Raw genomic sequence first — 19,155 nt, forward strand, 5'->3', positions numbered from 1 at the left:
TTTAAAGCCCAGGGCCCCTGAACTATTTACACACAAATATCAATAAGAAACAGAGTGCAAGTACCTGTATACCAAAACATGAAAACAAATGCATAGGAGAAAGCTTTCCACGAGCAGCACCCCTTTTGCAGACGATGTGCTGATTTACTTTATTGTCTTTTGTTTTAAATCTTTTTAGTGCTTCACCTTAATTTGGTGTAGACAAGATGTCCACTTACTCTAGAACAAGCTTAAAACAAAACATTCACTCACAAGGCCCTTCATCTGTCTTAAATGTTCCTGAATGTATTGATTTTGCTCTGCCAACATGATAATATGTGCTTCTTTTGCTTTGTTTAGCACAAATGATGACTTGAGTGTAAAATTTCTGCTTTATGAGCATTGCATTGTGATACACACTTTGTTTTCCTTTTCCATTTTTGACAGCTTATTGTCTTTAATTTGACATGCTGAATTTTTCTCTTGCAGCTATGAAAAATCTTTGGCATGTTCTTCTCAGTCTGATAAAAATCTACAGATGCATGTCTCTCGTGCACCAGATATGTGCAGAATTTGTATTATGTAAATCCATTTTATTGTCTTTTATTAGTAGTAGTTTGCCAAATCCAGACCAGTTAGTCATGTAAAGATGAGTGCCCTCCAGCCTGGGTCGTTCTGGCTCTTATAGCCCATGTCAGGCTCGTGGTGGCAGGAAAACTCTTAGTTTATGCCATTTTGTTTTTTCCTCAATTACAAAAAAACGTTCACATCAACCCAGAGGAAGTTTTTTTTGAAGGATTGGACCCCTCTGTGCTTTTGTTTACTTTCCCACCAGTCAGTCCAATTAATAAAAAACTGTATTCCTGGCACAATACAAAGATAAACATCATATAAACTTTGGGCCCACAGCTGTCAAGACAGATAACAAACAAAGCTATAACAACAAACCCAGGGATAAAAAACAATCATTCATTCACTTGATGTTAGCTTGAAGCTATATTAATAAAACATTTATTTTTTATTTGCTTACTGTGGATATTAAAAAAAGAAGTGAAAACACTGTATTTCAAATCTTCAGGAGACTGGCCTGTTCTAAAATAGAAGTAAAAAGTTTTTGACACTAACTACTGCTGAGCCTATGGCTTTCAGCCTTGTTTTCCCTTCTTTGCACGACCTGTACTGTGGATTATCAGTTATTCAGCAAAACATATCGCTTGAAATTGGAGCAGTGAGAGGTACTGAGGACTGCTCTAGCTCCCAGCAGATGTAATAATTTTGACTCAGGTTAAACAATCACATCATTGTGGTGCCTGTACCCGCTTTAATGATACTGATGTCACCTGAATGAAAATATAAAGAGCAAACAGGTCTGCTTCAGCTGTTTATCGGTGGAATTGATACAGGGGCGGACTGGGACAATAATTCAGGCCAGCGCCTACTGAAGTAAGAGTGTAAAATAATAACACAAAGTCCCCGCATGTGCCCACACTAAGCTTTTTTTTTGTTTCTTTTCCCTACAAAAAAAAATTTCTGTTGTGTTGCAATAACCTGTACTCAAGTTACATAAAGTTGCTGACCGTGCTGACACTGCTCTCTTCACCACCTTTGTAAAGAAAAATCCAAAAGCCACCCATAATTTCCAAGCTATCCAAATTCACTAATTGACATTTTTTATATGCATTGGCTATGTTCATATAACAACCAACATACTCTTAATCTCAATTGGATTTTACCTGGTTAAATAAAGGTTAAATGAAATAATATAATACAAGGATTTCAATACTTATAATTCATTATGTTGTGTCTATGTAAGTTAACTATATTCTAAAATCTGCAATATCCTTTGTTTAAAACTTAAAACATTTATTTTATTAAGTCAGTTTTAGCCCCATCAGCTTCCACAAAGTGGAACTAACCTCCTCATTAAGCTAGTCGCGCTGGATAGGCTAAGGTTGTGTGTCTGTTGTCACCACTAGTGTTTCATTTATTACGTGCTCCCTTACTGACGAACATGTCAGTCATTTTACAGCACTTCGCTGCATCTGTAGCCAGTGCTTTAAAATTTTTGAGCCTCTCCCTTTCTGCTCCACCTTTCCTCTTGGGTTGGCGATCTCGCTCCATTTTTCAGTGTTGTGTAATGAACTGTTCATGGCAGGTTCACTGGGCAGTGTTAATGTTAAAAAATGTAGCCAGTTCAGAGTGTGACTGTAGGCGGAGTTCTAAGATTTTTGGAGTGTTAGTGAACATATCAGTTAGAGAGACGCAAGAGTCTGCCGAATGATGAGAGACGTGCGAGATTCTAGGAAGTCACAGCAAGTAATGATTGTTGTTTTGGCGGCAGCTACGGACACACTAGCCTGTGTACTTCTGCGAAATTAAGTTGCAGCAGAACTGACTAACGTCGCACTGTCTGCTTATTGAGGGATGTTACTGTAGAACTACAGACGTGGGAGGAGGGGGCCGGGGTGTAACTTGGTGTGTCTGCCTGCACTCAGAAAGAGAGAGGAGGGGGTGTGTTTGTGCTCTACGTTGCTGCTCAATCTGTGTGACCTTCATTGAGGCAGATACCCTGAGCTGCACAACGGATTGTTTATTAAAAAATTATGCACAACCCGATACGAGCCTTTGGTCCCGACTCTCAGCAGTCGCTGAGCGGGCCAGTTCAGTGCCCAGGCCACCGGAAATGCTCCCAATGGCCAGTCTGCCACTGAATTGATAGGTCAAAGAAACACAAAACTAAAATTCCAGAGGCATGGTTGTGTGACCAGGGTGAGAACTAAAGTCAAAGATTAGCAATCAAAGCTGACATAATTGCAACACTTTGGAAACACCCCTTAATTATTTCTTCTAAGTAATTCATTTTAATGGTATGAGTTACATTACATTAACCTGAGGCCTCATTCTGCTTGTTTCACTCTTCTAAGTACTCCAGTTGTAGACACTGAATCAATCTTGTACCAGGTTGCTTTTTATAAAAGAAACTTTTTCTTTTTGATATTTTGCCAAAAACTTCCAGCACTCTCAGTATCTGAGCATATGGATGAAAGTCAGAGTCTTCATGTCCTTGGTCCTCCTGGTCTTACTATACTCATGTGAGGCCTGGACACTGACTGTTGGCTTGAGGCACTGGCTAGACTCCTGTGGGACAACTTCTTGTATTTTTTGGTATGGCTGGCAAGGCCATAGGTCTGATGCTGATGTGCTCAGGAGAGCAGGGATGGGGAGGGTAAGCTGATAGATATAGAAGCAGCAGCTGCACTTATACTGGCACCTGGTGTGCTTTCCCAAGTCTGATCCAGCTCACCGCACACTGGGTGGCAAGGACCTGGTGGACACTGAAAGACATCGGGGTGGCTGTGTATGTGGTGGAAGGGTCAGCTGGGAGGATACCTGAAGGGATGGGGCAGAAGCAGAAGCAGAAGCCAGGAGGATGGCTATCAGGAGGCCAGAGCAGTACAGGGTCAAGGTTGATGGGGCGAAGTGCAGAACTGGCATATGCTCCCATACCTGACCTGACCTGACCTGAGACATCATTAGTTCTAAGTCAAGTTGTTTAAAGGTATAAAATGTGACATTTTAAACATTTATAAAGCACATGTCAAATATATCTTAACTAGATATTTCAGTTGTCAGTCTGTTTTTTGAGTGTGACCGCTGTAACCCTCCTCCACCTTAGCCACCTCCATTACATCTCATCAGTGTCCAGGTCCAGCTCCTTCATGCCATCCTACATCCCTTTCATCGCCACCTCCAAGCCATCTCATTGGTGTCCCAGTCAAGCTTCTCTGTGAATCCTGCATCCCTTCCTGCTACTTCCAAATCATCTCATCAGTGCCTGGGTTGAACTCCTTAGGTTCTGCTCCTCAGAAGTCTAATACTCATCTTATCTAACTCCTTCCATCACCACCACAAGTGTATAGACTCTATAGGGGGGTCTCCTATCCTGCTGAGCCTCACTACTCCTTCAAATCCATAAAGACATTTCAGAATTTCAAACATTTCCAAACATTTCTAAACATGTGAAGAAAAACATTTTAAACTTGTATAAGATTAGATATTCATTTTATACCTGTATTGAGTCTCCTCTGATTGATATGACTTTATAAAATAAAAGAGTAAACTATAACTGCCTCTGGGTTTGTTGTTCTCAGCTCTGTGTTCACAAGGAACTTTGAGCCTAAAACATGCTTCATGTTTTGTTTTGTTTTTTTTCCACACATGTGGGGCAGGAGAGGAGAAAGTAGTGCTCTCAGGGTCCGAGGAGGCATGGCCAAAGAAAAGTATAGTTTTGGTTTTAGAGACTGGTACTGAAGTAAAATTTCCAATGACATCTATTCCGAAAATCAAATATTATACAGGCAGGGACAATATTTTAATCGTTAAATAGCCTACCATAACATTGTTAGATTTAACCCCATACCCTCTAGTGAGACAACATAAACTGTCTTGGACTAAATAAATGTATTTTCTGCACGTCCCCTGCCTCTAGCTAACTGAACCAGTCCCATCAGATTCATGCTGGGTTGTTCCAAAAAAGCTTTTCACACGCCTGTAAGATGTCTCATGGTGCTTTTTGTGTTACTGACAGTTTGCAGATTCCTGACTTCCATCTGAACAAAAGGAATCCAGTGCATGAGTGTTTTAAATGTTAATGTTATTCAAAAACAAACTTCATTTGAACCCTTTCTTCACAAACATAGTCAACCTCTGCCAACACACACACAAATATAGACACTATATCTAAAGGTAAAAGACACTCAAAAAGACACTGCTCCTTCCATCTCACTGGGCCAGGAGCAAAAAGACATACAGTACAGGCTAATTGATATCTGTGCTCGTCCAAAGTGAATGTCACGCTCTGCTAACACAACGCTCAAGCTGTCTGTCTTTTTACTTTCTTGCTGGTCGCGTGCGGTTTCAGGTTTGAAATCAATTTGGCTGAGATGAAAGTTTTCAATTTCATTAGCTTGATCAAATGGAGCGCTGTTAACAGGCGTTGGTAATAGAAAATCATTTAGGGGGCGAGCGGCTCAGACACTCTCAGAGGACTGGTTTAGAGCTGCTCAGAGAAGGGGAGAGGGGGAGATGGAGGGATGGAGAGGGGGAGGAGGAAAGGAGGAAGGACAGGTGGGAAAATATCGATGAGAAAATGAAGAAAAATGTGAGAAGTATGAGGAGAGAACAGAGAAAGAGATGACAAGGGGAGAAATATTGCACTGTAGGATAATCCAGATCATGGTGGCAGAAGATAAAATGATGAGAAAAAGAAAGAGGTAAAGAAAGGCAGAATGGACAGAAAGAAGAAGAAAAATGTGAAAAGAGGGAAGAGGAAAGGACAAATAAAATGTAAATTAAATATATAAATGATTAATGACCGATTACACGAGTACAAGTGACACAACAAAGGGTAAGGAAAACAAGATGCAAAGGAGAAATGGAGAAGTAGAAAGAAGACAGATAAATTTGTCTCTTCCTCTCATGTGGCTGCAAAGCTCTGGCCCATTAAACTCCTGTTATTGCTTCTCAGATGTTTGTCAGAGAAAAATAGTGTTGCAATGAAAGAACATAAATAAACTATTAGCCCTCAACAGCTTATCAAGGCTACAGAGAAATACACACTTTGGAAAACAAGTTAGAAACAAGTTGTTAAAGGTGATAAATATAAAGACAACTTGAAAAAAAACTCAAAACTATTGATCAGAAGGTCAGTAACCACAGGGTTTTCTTTCAGATTCAAGGTTATTAAGGCACTGGTTGGTTTGCAGTTTGGTTGTGGACTCACTCGCTTCAACCCGAGACCCATTTCCCACATGACATTTCCCACCCTTCCTTTTCCTACTTTCCTACTCTATCTACTGTCCTGTACTAATTTAGATTGACTTAAAAGCCCACAAAAAACAAAAATCGAATTAGTTAGATCACTGAAAAGTCATTTTTATTAATGACAACCATTTTTACTGTGTTTAAGAGACAAGCACACATACAGACGATGCAGTACAATACAATAGGATACAATACAATTTGATACAATATGCAATATGATTCAATTTACCATCCACACGGGATTTGTCTTAACCCCCAAGTACTGCACATGTTTCTGCCCGGATAGAAGAATCAATAAATCCAAGCAACAGCATTGAACATAATCCAAATGTGATAAAATGGCACATACCACAGCAAATCAGAGATTTCTGTATTTGCCTTTAAGGTCCATCATATGGAGGTTGAACTGACAGCCTGTTTAAGCTTGTTGGGGGTTATTATTTCTCATGACACAGGATAGGAAAGGGCATACTGGCGACAGCCCATTTTGTGGAAAATGCAAAGCTCCCATGAGGAAATTATGCTGTTGTGAAAAAGACTGAAATTAACAGAGATGGTTAGAAAAGACTTATTGATTATTTCTATATTCTGATTTTTTTAAAGGTCACATATACCCCCTTTCAACCTTATAGCACAGTCCTCTGTGGTCCAAATGAAATGTCTGCCCCATGCTTTGGTCAAAATAATATGTCAAGTCAAGAAAAAGAGCAGGTTTTTGACCCTGTATAAACCAGATCTAAATAGCCTTCTCAGTGCACTCAGTTGTTATGTCTGTCTATTTAAATGCAATGAGGTATTTTTTAATGCCAATCCTCTCTTCCCTGGAGTGTGCTGGCAGGAATACAGCTATCTGCTTCCATGGCTATGGATGGGGATACTCGGTTTGGAGTGGTGCTATTATAATAACACCCATTATGACGTCACAGTGAGCGCAGATGCTGAACAGACTTTCAGATTTTATGTTTTCAGACATAGGTGGGCCACAAACAGAGGGTTGGGTTGACTTATTTCACATATGTGGGTTTGTAGATACCCAAATATATGACCAAAATGTTTTTTCATGATAATTTCCCTCTGATGCTTAAACCTCAGCTATGGGGTAGGCGTCAGATGACCCAATTTAATCTAGAAACAGCCTCTGTTTACCATTTCCACATCAAATATTTATGAGTGACATTTGACTGCTAAGGGAAGTCATGGTGATACCTTATTTTTACAGGAAACACTACCTAATCATGAACTGGAAAAAACAGTGGGGTTATGACAACTAACACTGTCCACAGGGGGCGCCAAAGTTGACAGAAACTAAAAGTTTCTCACAGGAGCTTTAAGTCAGAAACTTTTAAGTGTTAAATTCAAGGTGTCCAAAACATTTCATATATATATATAAATCATGCAAGGTATTTGACACACAAAAATATACACTTTATGGTAAAATGTATTTATAATATCAGTGTGGAACTGGAGAGTTTGACTCCAAAACTTATCCAACCCTGTTTTTATCCTGTACAAGATTTTAAAATAGCTTTTGACAATGATTTGATTTAAATTGAGGGAACAGACAGAAAAAAAGTCCTGCTCCTACCAGGAAATCGTTACAGCCTAGTCTTTACTCTCTCCCACAGCGATAAACAGACTCACAAAGTACTGCACTTCATAGCAATAAATTACATTCAATCAAAACTCAATGAGAAAATGAAAGCTAATGTTAATCCATTGTTAGTCTCCTCTGAGTCATTGTGTCATGATGATAATGATCAGCCATTCAGTCTCTCTTTCACTCGCACATAAACACACACTTGCACACACTTTAGACACATTGAGCGGGCTAATCAGCCAAGTGAGGCTAATGTAGGAGAAAATGTGTTGCTGATTAGTTCAACCTTAAAGCCCTAGACATAGCTTGTAGACCTACAGTATCAGCTTCACACACACACTCACATCAGACACGCAAACGCACAAAATTAGCACAGCTATTCATGCTAATCTGAGGGAAAATGACTTGCTCATTAGCAAGACCCTTAAACCTCTCGACAGGCCTTTGAAACCCAGCCGTCTCATGGTCACAGAGAGTCTACAGCCAAACGCAGGCTCAGACACACATGAAGTTGGGCTAAATGCTTAAACTTATCACTAAGTCCCTTAATAGCAGAAATGTGGCTGTGAGATCAGAATACACTACTTAGAGAAAGCCCTCAGGCTCTTACAAGCAATGCCAAGAATAACCCTGTTGTCTTCAGTCCAGTGTAAAAAGACCCACAGCTGATCAGGTTCCTTCTATGTCTCATTTAAATTAAGTTTAAGTGTCATCACTGCAACCCTGGCCTCAACAACAAGCCTAGAAAATTGAACTCTAATGTGAAAGGCCTCTGTGGGATTTAGATGGAGGGTCACTGGATTGTCTACAGAGGCGATATAATCAAACATTTTGTCTTTATGTTAACCTGTCAAATATTTGGCATTTTTAATAAGTTAATCTTTGAATTTCTGTAGTTAATTGCAATTAATCTCCACTTTTGGTAGCATTGTGAGCTTTATATATTTTCATTTAGATCTGTTTTTGTTTTATTTTGGATTTTTCCACACTCTTAAACTATAAGGGTGCCTTGGCTTCTCAATCACAGGGCTGGCTTATAGAGACAAACAACCACACACCTACGGGCAATTTAGGGTAATCAATTAACCCAATGAGTATGTGTTTGGACTGTGGAAGGAGGCCAGAGTATGTGCAGACAGGCAAGACATGCATAGAGAGTTTAACAACTTTCCTTCCTAGTTAAACAGAAAGATGCTGTTGACCGGGATTCAAACAGAAACCTTCATGCTGTAAGGGAACAGCACTTACCACTGCACTACCATGCCACCCCACCACCACATTAGCCAATGAGTAGAAAATAACATACATAACATACACCCTGAAAGTCTTGAAATTTACAGTTTTTGTGCATTTGTGAAAGGGCTAATAAACAACAAAACAGTAGGTCCTGTTGCAGTAACCGATGAATCACTTTTTTGAGTTTTTTCTTACTGGCACACTCTAAAGTGGCACTTTAAACTCTGAAAAGCTAGAATTGTCTTGTTATCGGCGAATTTACTTTAGCCTGGCTGCAATGTTAACAAAAAAAGAAGTTGATCTCATTAAAGAGTCCACCTGAAATGTGTGCTTGGATGCTTTTGTCTGCCAATTGCAGCCACTGGTTAAATGATGTGTTGGAACAAAAGTTGACCCAAGTACAGAAAAAAACTGAAAAGTCATTTTGCCTTTCAAGTTGGCACTAAAATACTGCAGGATTGACCACATTAAAGTGGCTGTAAGAGCTTGTTTTACCTGACCAGAGGTCAGTCTGGAAACAGCCTGCAAGCACACTTACAGTGTGTAACCCCCTACCCTATCTCTGCACAGCACACATTTTTACATTAGAGTTAAGGGCAGTATTTCTTCTTTTCTACACCTTTTATATACATGCACAACTAAAAGTTGCACAAAAGTCTTCCCCTAAAATCTTCCTGACTTTCCTGTTTATATCACTAAATATTGAAGTTCTGCATGATTGTCAGTAATGACACCCATCATGTGTGCAACCATGTGCAAAGAATGTATTACTTCAGAGACCGTCTGTCTGATTCACCGCTCTCAGACACAACATAGACACAGACCTACACCGTTTTGACATTAGACATTATAGGACTAAATCTGAGCAGACAGCAGCCCCAACTATAAATTAATCCTTTCGATAGAAGATAGTCAAACTGACCTCCCTTCACAAAACGTCCTTCATCAGTCAGTCTGAAATGATTCTCACACTGATACTAAAAATGAAAGCACTTTGATTCACATGAATCTGGTGAATTATAATGTGTTGTGGAAAAGAGAGCACTCTGGCCTTCATCACTATCATATTTTCAAACTCCTTCTATTACAAGCTACTCCTATCAAGCAGCAGAAATAAACTGCAGGTTTAAAGGACAAAAAGTTTCCATGAAATAAAAAGTGTGTTGATGAAGTATTTCTATGTGAGCTAAGGAATTAAACTGGAAGCATTATACGGTTTCTGTCACATAAGCATGAATGAAATCATAAACTGAGTCAAGGTCATACAGTTGCTTTTACATCTGTATCCAATAAAAGCGTCACCCACAGAAACCTTGCACACTGAGTCTGATATTTTTATTTTTTTCAACTGCAAGAATTAGTAGTAAACCCATGAAGATGATTTCTTAGGTTCTTTCACTCCTTGAAAAGTAAAAAAGATCAGGTTCATCTGCTCAGAACCCTGACAGAGCCTGTGTGTGACAGCACTTGGCCAAATACCAAAAAGCTTGTTAGAGAGACACAGCTTCTTTATTCATGTTTTTTTTAAAAGAGGTTGTGAGTAAAAATGTTGCCCTTAATCAATTATGTGCCATGGTGAACATGCATAAAATTAATGGGCACAACACAGTGAAGTTTCAGTGTGTGAGAAAGTAGTGATGTGGCATTCATCATTGAGCTGGTACAACGAGCCGACTCTTTTACGTGAACAATAAGATCCTGGTCAGTACAGGCCATTTTTATTATTATTATTAACATTACTATTATTATCATATATTTTGTGTGTGTATGTGTGTTACTTGATTGGTAGAGATGATCTTTTCCCCACACTGCTCCACCACAGCACAGCACAACAGCCCAGCCAGTGAGCAGATGTCAATGTATTTTCAGGAGCAAGTAAATTTAAAAAAAATTAAATGCTTTTTTCATTTATTACAAAAACAGTATAATTGGAGTTAAATACCAGCACAAATATCAATCATATGTCATGACAATGCTAAATATGGCAGGTCAAATAAAGCCAGACTGGTACCAGATGAAGAGCAGTTTAAGGGCTGAAAGAGCCGGCTCTTCTGGTGAGACGAGTCAAATGACCTGGATCACTAAAAAGAGCTTTAATTCCCATCACTATGAGAGAGAGAGGCAGAGAGTAATAGTCAAATGGCCACTTAAATGACAGGGATGATGCAAAGGGAAAAAAACTTAGAAATGTATGTTAAAAAAAAAAAAGTATGACAGGCAATAGTTTCTGAGTTGGTGTGCAAATCATGAGATCATAGTTCTTTTAAAACACTGCACAATTTTCAAAGACAAAACAGGCTTGACGTAGCCTTATAAAGCCAATTGATCTGACAGATTCTGTGTCTGTCATCAGGATGATCCATCTTGCAAACTTCCAATCTGAAACAAGTATGCCAGGTCTGAGAAACAAAACAGCAACATCTGAAAAGAAAAAGGCGGTAGCTACGGGCGTGGTTTAGCTGTACTGCAAGTCTGTAAACAACAGCAACCAGTGTAGCAGTTAGCTTCGATGTATACTCACCAGCCTCAGCATTAGTTTTTTTTTTACCAACTAGCTCCACTGATAGTTAGCAATGATAACAAGTTCACTTCAGAATTGCAGAGGCCTATTAAGTCACACATTTCAACGCTATGATTGGCCTGTAATGAATGAAACAGGCAGAACATTCGTCCCATCATCCTGCCAGATTTCTTTCAAGGCTTATCCCATGCAATGTGGCATGGTCTATCTGGCATGTCTGGCATGTGCAAGGGCCTTTAGTCATTATTCTTATCAAGTTGCACATTATCCAAATATCCTTGAAAAGGAAGTCAGAATGTGATTGCACATCTTGGCTCCCTAATAATCAGCCCTTCTGTTGCTTCTATCATGTGTACGCCAAAGAGAGGGAATGTTTGTCTGAGTGTAGTGAGTGCGTGTCTGTGTTTGTGTATCTCAGTGTAAATATATCCACACTCAGCAGCAAACAGTATCCTTCTTGATGAGATTTTCTGATATGGAAGGAAGAGACATGGAGGATGAACACAATCCACTCTGAAGAGAAGACAAAATCTCTCCCACTCTCTCTCTTCTCTGCTGTGTCTTCCCCCTCCCTCTGTGATGAGAGGAAGAGCTGGTCTCCTTATGACGACGAGAGCCTGTTATTTTTCTTATCATCCAGCTGTGTGTCTAAGTGTGCAATACACACTTCCTGCTCATCAAGTGACATGGGAAAAATCCTCTTTTATTGCAGGAAGAATGAAGATGGCACAAACAACTAGTAGAAAGCAAGAGAGTGTAATATACCCTTGGTTTCCTTGAAGGGCTCTGTGCAAATGGAAAACATAAGATTTACAGCTAAAAGGTGTGAAATACTACAACTCAACACACCTGTCGCTATAAAGATTCTGCTTGTTTTCTTTACACTCAAGACCAATTGCAAGATGCAGAAAGCTTCAAAGAGCCAGCTGGCAAAGGAAAAAACACTATTGTTTGTAGTGGTGTTACACATTATTCGCCCACTGATAAAGAAGAGATACTCATGGCTGATAAAAGGTGGGAAAAACTGGTCAGACTGCTCTACTGGCCACTCAGAAACCAATAAAATGCATAAATAATCCCTTAAACAGTCAACTTTACAGGGTATTTTTTAGTTTTTGTGTTTGAAGTCAACATTGCACAAAAATACACACAAAAAAAGTATTTTTCCTTCAAGATTACAGACATTTGGTGTATGATTGTCACTTTAACTGACAGATAAGCCTACAAAGATGTATAAAACTGGATCACATTTAATGTTTTCAGCTGCCAGGGCACATTCACACTCATACACCTGCTCATTTCACCAAGTATCTTGTACCAATGTCGATCAAGCTGGTCATCTTTAGAAACCCCTCTATGTCAGTGTATATGCCTCCACTTTCCCCCACATATGGCCTCGCAGGAGCACAGTTATGCTCTAAACGTACAGCACACTCATGAATCAATTCAGTAAAAGGCTTAAAATATCATGACACTGAAAAAGGGGCACAAAGTGAAAAGTGCCCCATGTCCTCTTCTTAGTCCACCCACTTCTGGTTTTTGAGCATCTTTGTGACCCTCTGTACTGCATCCAGCTCCGCTCTGCTCGGCCCACGCACTGTCACTGCCGCAAAAAGGCTGTGGAAGCGTTTGCGTGAAGAAGCAGAAAGAGAAAAGGCTCACACCAAAAGCGTCAGATTTTTTTGAACATCAGGCTGTTTAGCAGCATCACACGCTAACATTTCCCGCTTTTTTACCCCCCTCTCTCTCCCTCCCTCTCCTCTGGTCTAGCGTTTGAGTAAATGTTAAAAGTTCACATCTTCCATCTCTGAAATGTCTCCCGCTCCATCTGAAATCCTCTGTTACTTCTTCTTTTTAAGAGGATAAGCTCCCTCTGCATGTGGGTGTGTTTGGACAAACCGTGTATGTGTGTGTGGCATCTTTAAGTGTGTATGTGCACACACGTGCAAGCATGCAAGTCTATGCCTTAGTGAGTCAGCGAGCCAGTGAATGAAACCAACAATGAGACACAAAGACAGAGAGAGAGAGAGAGAGAGAGAGAGAGAGAGGTGTATAGAAGGACATGGTGAGACTTCCTCTGTGTGTATACGCCTGTCTCAGTGATTTTACGTCAGTAATTATTAATGCTCTGTATTGCATGAGTAATGGTGCATAGTGCTGACATTCTGCTACAGGTTAACAGTGGAGTGCAAAATACGCTCCATCACACAGGCCGACACATCCACTTTGAACAGTGGAGGGTTTTTTTATTACAGATTTTGACACTTAAACGAACAATCCCTGCCGCACAACTGCTCCACACACTTACAAATCCAGGGCAATGAAAAAGACTACCATGCAGAACCAAGGTACAGGTACTGAAAATAGAAACTATTTTACTTCCTTTGATACTATCTCTAACTTTTCTATTCACTTATACATTTACACTGAAGGGTAAGACCACAACATCTGCTTGTAAGCTCCTTATCTATTTATTTTAATCTAGCAACATTTTTTCACTTTGTTTTGTTTTCATGTTCACATATCTACAGCGATATTTTTACATATTTTTTTTTCTTCCCACATATTTTTAACCAGATTTGGTAGACTACTGTCAAATTAAGACAGTTGTTTTCTTGTACACAATGACAATCATTATCCAGCCATCTATGATGATATAATAGCTATATCTGTATTTTTTAAGTCAACCAAAGACAGAGAAGTATTTGTCTTTGGCACAAACTGCAGGTACTGATATTTTAGAGGAATTGCAAGGTATAAAAAAAAGAAATGAAAAATGAATGAGTAAAATCTAAGATAATCGGGCAATCTATTGAAAAGGTTCATGAAATAAAGTATCTTAGTTTTCTATTAAATTCCAATCAGACATTTGAGAAGCATGTGAAAATGCATGTGAAAGGCAAACGTATTATTGCTCATTGGAGACCACTTCATGCTGAGAATGCTCTTATGCTCTTAAGTTTTTGCAAAACCTCCTGGTCAGAAGCCTACAACAGTCAATCCTCTGATGTTGATTTACAAAAGAGCAATTCAATTCTTAGATAGAAAGCCAATATGGTAACTTCACTATCATGCTCTAAAAAATGAATATGTTAAGTTGTGATAATTGTATTAAATTTGCCAACCTAAAAATAATTCATAAAGGTTTCAATCATCGTGTGCTGAGCGGCCTCATCATTCCAGCCATGTTGTCATGTCATGCAAGTTAGCTCTGGCTATATGATAGTATATTTTGAAAGTAATTACATGATATTTTCATTAATTAAAAAAAAAAAAAAACAATTGTAACTGGAGTAAAATACCTACATACATATCAATCACATATCATGACATTGCCAAATTTGGCAGGTCAAATGAAGCCAAACTTGTGAAGGGCCGTTTGAGGCGCAAAAGAGCCGGCTCTTCTTGTTGAGCTGAGCCAAATGATCCAGATCACTTAAAAGAACTGCGATTCCCATCACTGTAACACAGCAATATGGAGACAGAGAAGTTGAAACTTAATCAGGTGTAAACTGTGTGTGTGGTTGAGTTTTTTTAAATAATGGTACTAAATATACCATTCCAAACATATAGATCCATGTGTATGGATTATTCAGAACATAGCTGTAGGGTCAGGAAAATCACAGGAGCTTCCTGAGAGAATTTAAAGGCCAGGAGATGGCCTTGGACTAAAAGAGAGATCACTGGAAACTGGGAATGTTGGTGAGTATGTCCCGATCTAAGTCACTTTAGTTGAAATATATTGCTGTATTCCTGTCAAGCTTTAACATTTGCTAGAGTGCTGAAAATCTGGAAACTTGTTCAAGAAGCCACCATGAGAGCTGCAGAGAAAACAGAAAACAGTTCATTCAAACATTAGCAACGCTTGCAGCTAAATTTCACAAACCTCAAAGCTGGAGATAAATGAAAAAAAAAAAAAAAAAAACTTCCCTCATGTGCTGACTACATGTTTGATTTGCATGAGTGTATGTTAGAAATTCCCCGTTTGCCCACCCACAGCAGACCTCCTGCAGAGAACAGAGAGCAGAATCATGACCCCCCTAGTGACTGCTCAGCCTCTGAACCTCCTACAAACTAAGCTGATGTTCGCCTTTTCAACGAACGCATGCCGCCAACGACAACAAACCTGGAGAAAACCTGGATGATGAAATAACACGGTGATGTAATTACAAGGAAATGGAGTGACATGGAAATGGAAACGCCACTGAGGGTAGAATGCAAGAGTGCCACTCATGGGAACAACTAAGGGGATAAAGGGTAAATAAATAAGCCTTTGATTAAATGTTAAGAGACATCCAGCACTTAGAAGAGCACAAATTAAAAGAAGCAACACTTAAATACTGTTGTTTGTCCATGACTTTAGTCAGATGTGAGTTTAACTTCAGCTGCAGACAGCAGGGTGCACACAAGCACAGGTGAATAACGGCCTGTGTGACTAATCAAAGAACAGGCAGGAAAAAGCAAGGAAACACTAGGGTAAGAAACAAGAGTGAATCCAGCAAAACAAGCAACAGGAGAGAGTTGTTTTGCTTTTTAATCAGCCTTAGGTGACCATTACACCATTAGAGCCAGGGCTCCCCAGTGGCCAATAACAAGCATGCAACCACAGCCAAGTTGGAAGAGACCTTTTCCTTATGCATGTGAGAGAGACGGAGAGAGAGAGAGGAGAGGGAGACTCCTGGCCAGATTGGCTACCAGGGGAGCTACTAAACAGCAGTGAAAGAGCAACATGCACTGTCAGACAAAAGCTACAGACCCTGGGTGAGAGAAGAGAAGAGAAGAGAAGAGAAGAGAAGAGAAGAGAAGAGAAGAGAAGAAGAGAGAAGAGAAGAGGAGAGGGACTGTTTGGTTGATTTCATCTTTGGGTTACTCAGCCGTTTTGGCGGCCACAGCTGTTTTCCTTCCCTCTCCGGTCTCTTGTCGGTGTTGCCGTGCGCCGCGCGGCCACAGCGACAGGGACCGCCGCGCTCCGGAGCGCACAACGCAGTGACTGTTAACTGCTCAGTGAGCCGTGAGTGATCGGAGCTGATTAAAAAACCAACACAAACACACACACACACACACACACACACACACGAGCACACCTAGCACGCGCTCAGACACGGAAAACACTCACGGGAATGTGATACTAATGCTGAAGGACTGTCATCTGTGTGGAAAAAAAAACAGCAAACGGAGGCGGACAAGCGCGCACTCAGAGGGCTCCAAACCCAAAAATATCTGTCAGCCTGCTTCTCTTTATGCTTCTTCATCTATGTTTTTTTTTCCCTCCCGGGACTAAGTGGGTGGTGGTGTTATACCCGAGCTGAATTCAGAACATCTCAGCCTTGATTTAATGTTTTTAACCAAGACGAAGGATCGCCATCTGAGCACATTATAACACGCTCTGATTTACAGAGCCTGCCTAAACTTATATGAGTGGTCACATTGTGTTGTTAAATGGCACGCGCCACGTGTCCGAGCAAAATAAAAGCCCTTTAACAAGTCCGGGAGTGAAGTCAGCACTTTTCACAGGGAGACACGTGTGAGAGATCTCGACCCCTCTCTTCCTTTTCTTTTAATTCTCACTGAAATGCGCGCAATTTAATGATCAGTGCTATTTCTTTGATTTAAATGACATCATATTGTAAGAAACCCCACGCAGTTCGCCTCATACAGGGAATTCCAAACCTAAGCCTCAAGAGCGCAGAAGAATACGCACAAAAAATGTTTAATTTTCCCACAATAGACAAAGAAAACAAACTGAAAAGGGATTCTTTCAAAGAATAATTATGACACAAGTCCTCCCTAAACCATGAAAACACACATCGGCAGTGCCAGCCGCCGTCTCTCTGGGGTTCGGGTGTCCCGGATGGCACCAGTTAGTACCATCTGTCATCTGACGCTCCGGCTTAGTCAATTACTTATTAGTCCACGCGCACGCCATATACAAGAGATGTCAAGGGTGAGATGTGTTAATCGATACACATTTGGCTTAAGAATAATAATAGTTCCACCTTTGTTTTCGTGTTTTTATGTTGTCAAACGTAACATCCGATCTGTGATCACCACATGGAGAGCACACTTATCTAATGAATAAGAATGCAAGCAGTCTTCATGCAACTTGATGAAGTTTGGCGCCTTTTAGAGACTGCCACGTTGATTTCTGTGGAGATGGAGAGGTGAGTAAACTGAGCATGGAGTCGGAGTTCCCTTCATCTTCATCCCTTTTGCAGACTTTTTTTCTCCCTAAAGCGCACATTTGCGCACCACAACTACCATGAAAACACGCCGTGATGCAATAATTACGCATTAAAGCAAAGTGCCTTAGCAAGGCAGACATCAGTTTTTGCTATTTTTAACTCAAAGAAAGGAAGACTATACCTAAAGAAAAAGGAGGGAATGGATAGTTTTAAGGGGGGTTTCCGTAAACATAACCCTTCATGGGACACTTCCACAACAAGCTCAACATGCGTAATTTGTTCCAGTGAATGATTGATTCCTGACACCTTATCCAACTTTTGAATGGAACCACGATGTTTCAAACAGGCAACAAGTTTCGCCAACATTTGCATCCCTTACCTTTCCACAGGAGGAGAAGCAGCAGCAGCGTCTTCCAGAGGCAACAGTCCAACGGCGCGCCTCCCCGTCTCCACACTGTCTCCATCCCTCCTGTCGGTTAAACCTCCGGGACTGTTCACAAAACGAACACAATGCTTTTTTAAATCTATTGATCTCTTTTCGTCCCCCCTTAAAAGATCACTACCGCATCGGTGCCATAAATAATCTCAAATTGACCAAAACTGCGCTCCCGCTGCGCTTGACCTAAGACACGGCAGAGACGAGGTTTGGAGGGAACTATAAATCCTTCTGGAGTCAGGATTGAGGGGAAAAAAGAAAGCCCCGATGGGAAATTCCGGCACAGGATGGCTTCTTTTTAATCCTCCTCTTCAGCAAAGTCAGCGGCGTGTCTCCTTCAAGCCACAGCCGAGGGATGAACCCGTTAGTCCCCAGTGATGAGCTTCTTCCACCAGTGCGCTCCTCCGTGTTATTTATCCAAACGGGACAGCAAAAGCTCACTGCCTCTCCCTTTTTCACACTTTTCTGTCCTCTAAAGTTCAAACAGACACGCAGAGTGGACGGAGAACTCCCATATAGGATCAAAAAGTCCACTTTACGCGCGCCATTGGAGCAAAAACAATGAAGGGAAAACTCTGTCACTTAAGGCTCGTTTATTAAACAAAATCCAAATTCGGCTCCGTGCAGCAGCTCCGTCCGCTCTCCTTAATTCTCCTTCCTCCCTCTGTATCTCCCTGCGACTGTCCTCCTCTTTGCTGTGCGTGTGTCGCGTGAGTGTGCGCGTCTGGGCTCAACTTGAGAGGCTGTGTACACTCGTCCGCGGGATGGAGGGAGGAGAGGAGAGAAGAGGAGAGGACCGAGGAGGAGGAGGTCTGACGCTTCCACCAGCCGGCAGAGGAGAGGGAGGAGGAAGAGGAGGAGGAGGAGGGCCGGTGAAGGCTGTGGGGCTGAGGAGGGTGGGGGGTGAGGGCGGGATTTGGGGATTTGAGTGACTGTGGAGCAGCCAATGGACGGTGGAGGAATTTATCTCGACTTTATTACATTTTTTTTTTTCTTTCTTATGTGGGCTATAGTAGGTTTTATTTTCATAATAAAATAGTATTTGTAATTTTTTTTTTCCATTTTATTAAAAAACATGTAGGCCTACTAAACAGCTAGACTAACCCCAAAGTGTGTTTTTGTGTGTTTCAATAAAAAAAAGAAAGAAAATTCAAACTCTTTAACACTTTAAATTCAGGGCTAACAAAGAAATTTGAAGCCAGTAACTTAAAAGAAACATTGAGACCTGTTGAAACACACTTTGAAAAAAAAAAACAGTTAAAAAAAATCACAAAGAAGCCTATTTCCCTCCATTTTCGAATGTGTCACTCATGTGTGCATTCGTTCACGTGCTGTTTATCCTCTCAAAGCCTCAGTCTGCATTATTCATACACAGACACGC

General features: G+C 40.6%; 1 protein-coding gene across 1 annotated transcript in view; it reads right to left on the minus strand.

The window, feature by feature from the left end:
• Positions 1–18,082, minus strand: part of si:dkey-215k6.1 (transmembrane protein 132C) — a 438,945-nt gene extending 420,863 nt beyond the window's left edge. Inside the window, exon 1 of the mRNA XM_041787915.1 lies at positions 17,718–18,082. Coding sequence (XP_041643849.1) covers positions 17,718–17,802 — 85 coding nt within the window. The 5' untranslated portion in view covers positions 17,803–18,082. The remainder of the gene's footprint in view (positions 1–17,717) is intronic.
• Positions 18,083–19,155: the final 1,073 nt, after the last annotated feature.

Source organism: Cheilinus undulatus, linkage group 5, assembly GCF_018320785.1.
Source record: "Cheilinus undulatus linkage group 5, ASM1832078v1, whole genome shotgun sequence".
Taxonomy (NCBI): Eukaryota; Metazoa; Chordata; class Actinopteri; order Labriformes; family Labridae; genus Cheilinus; species Cheilinus undulatus.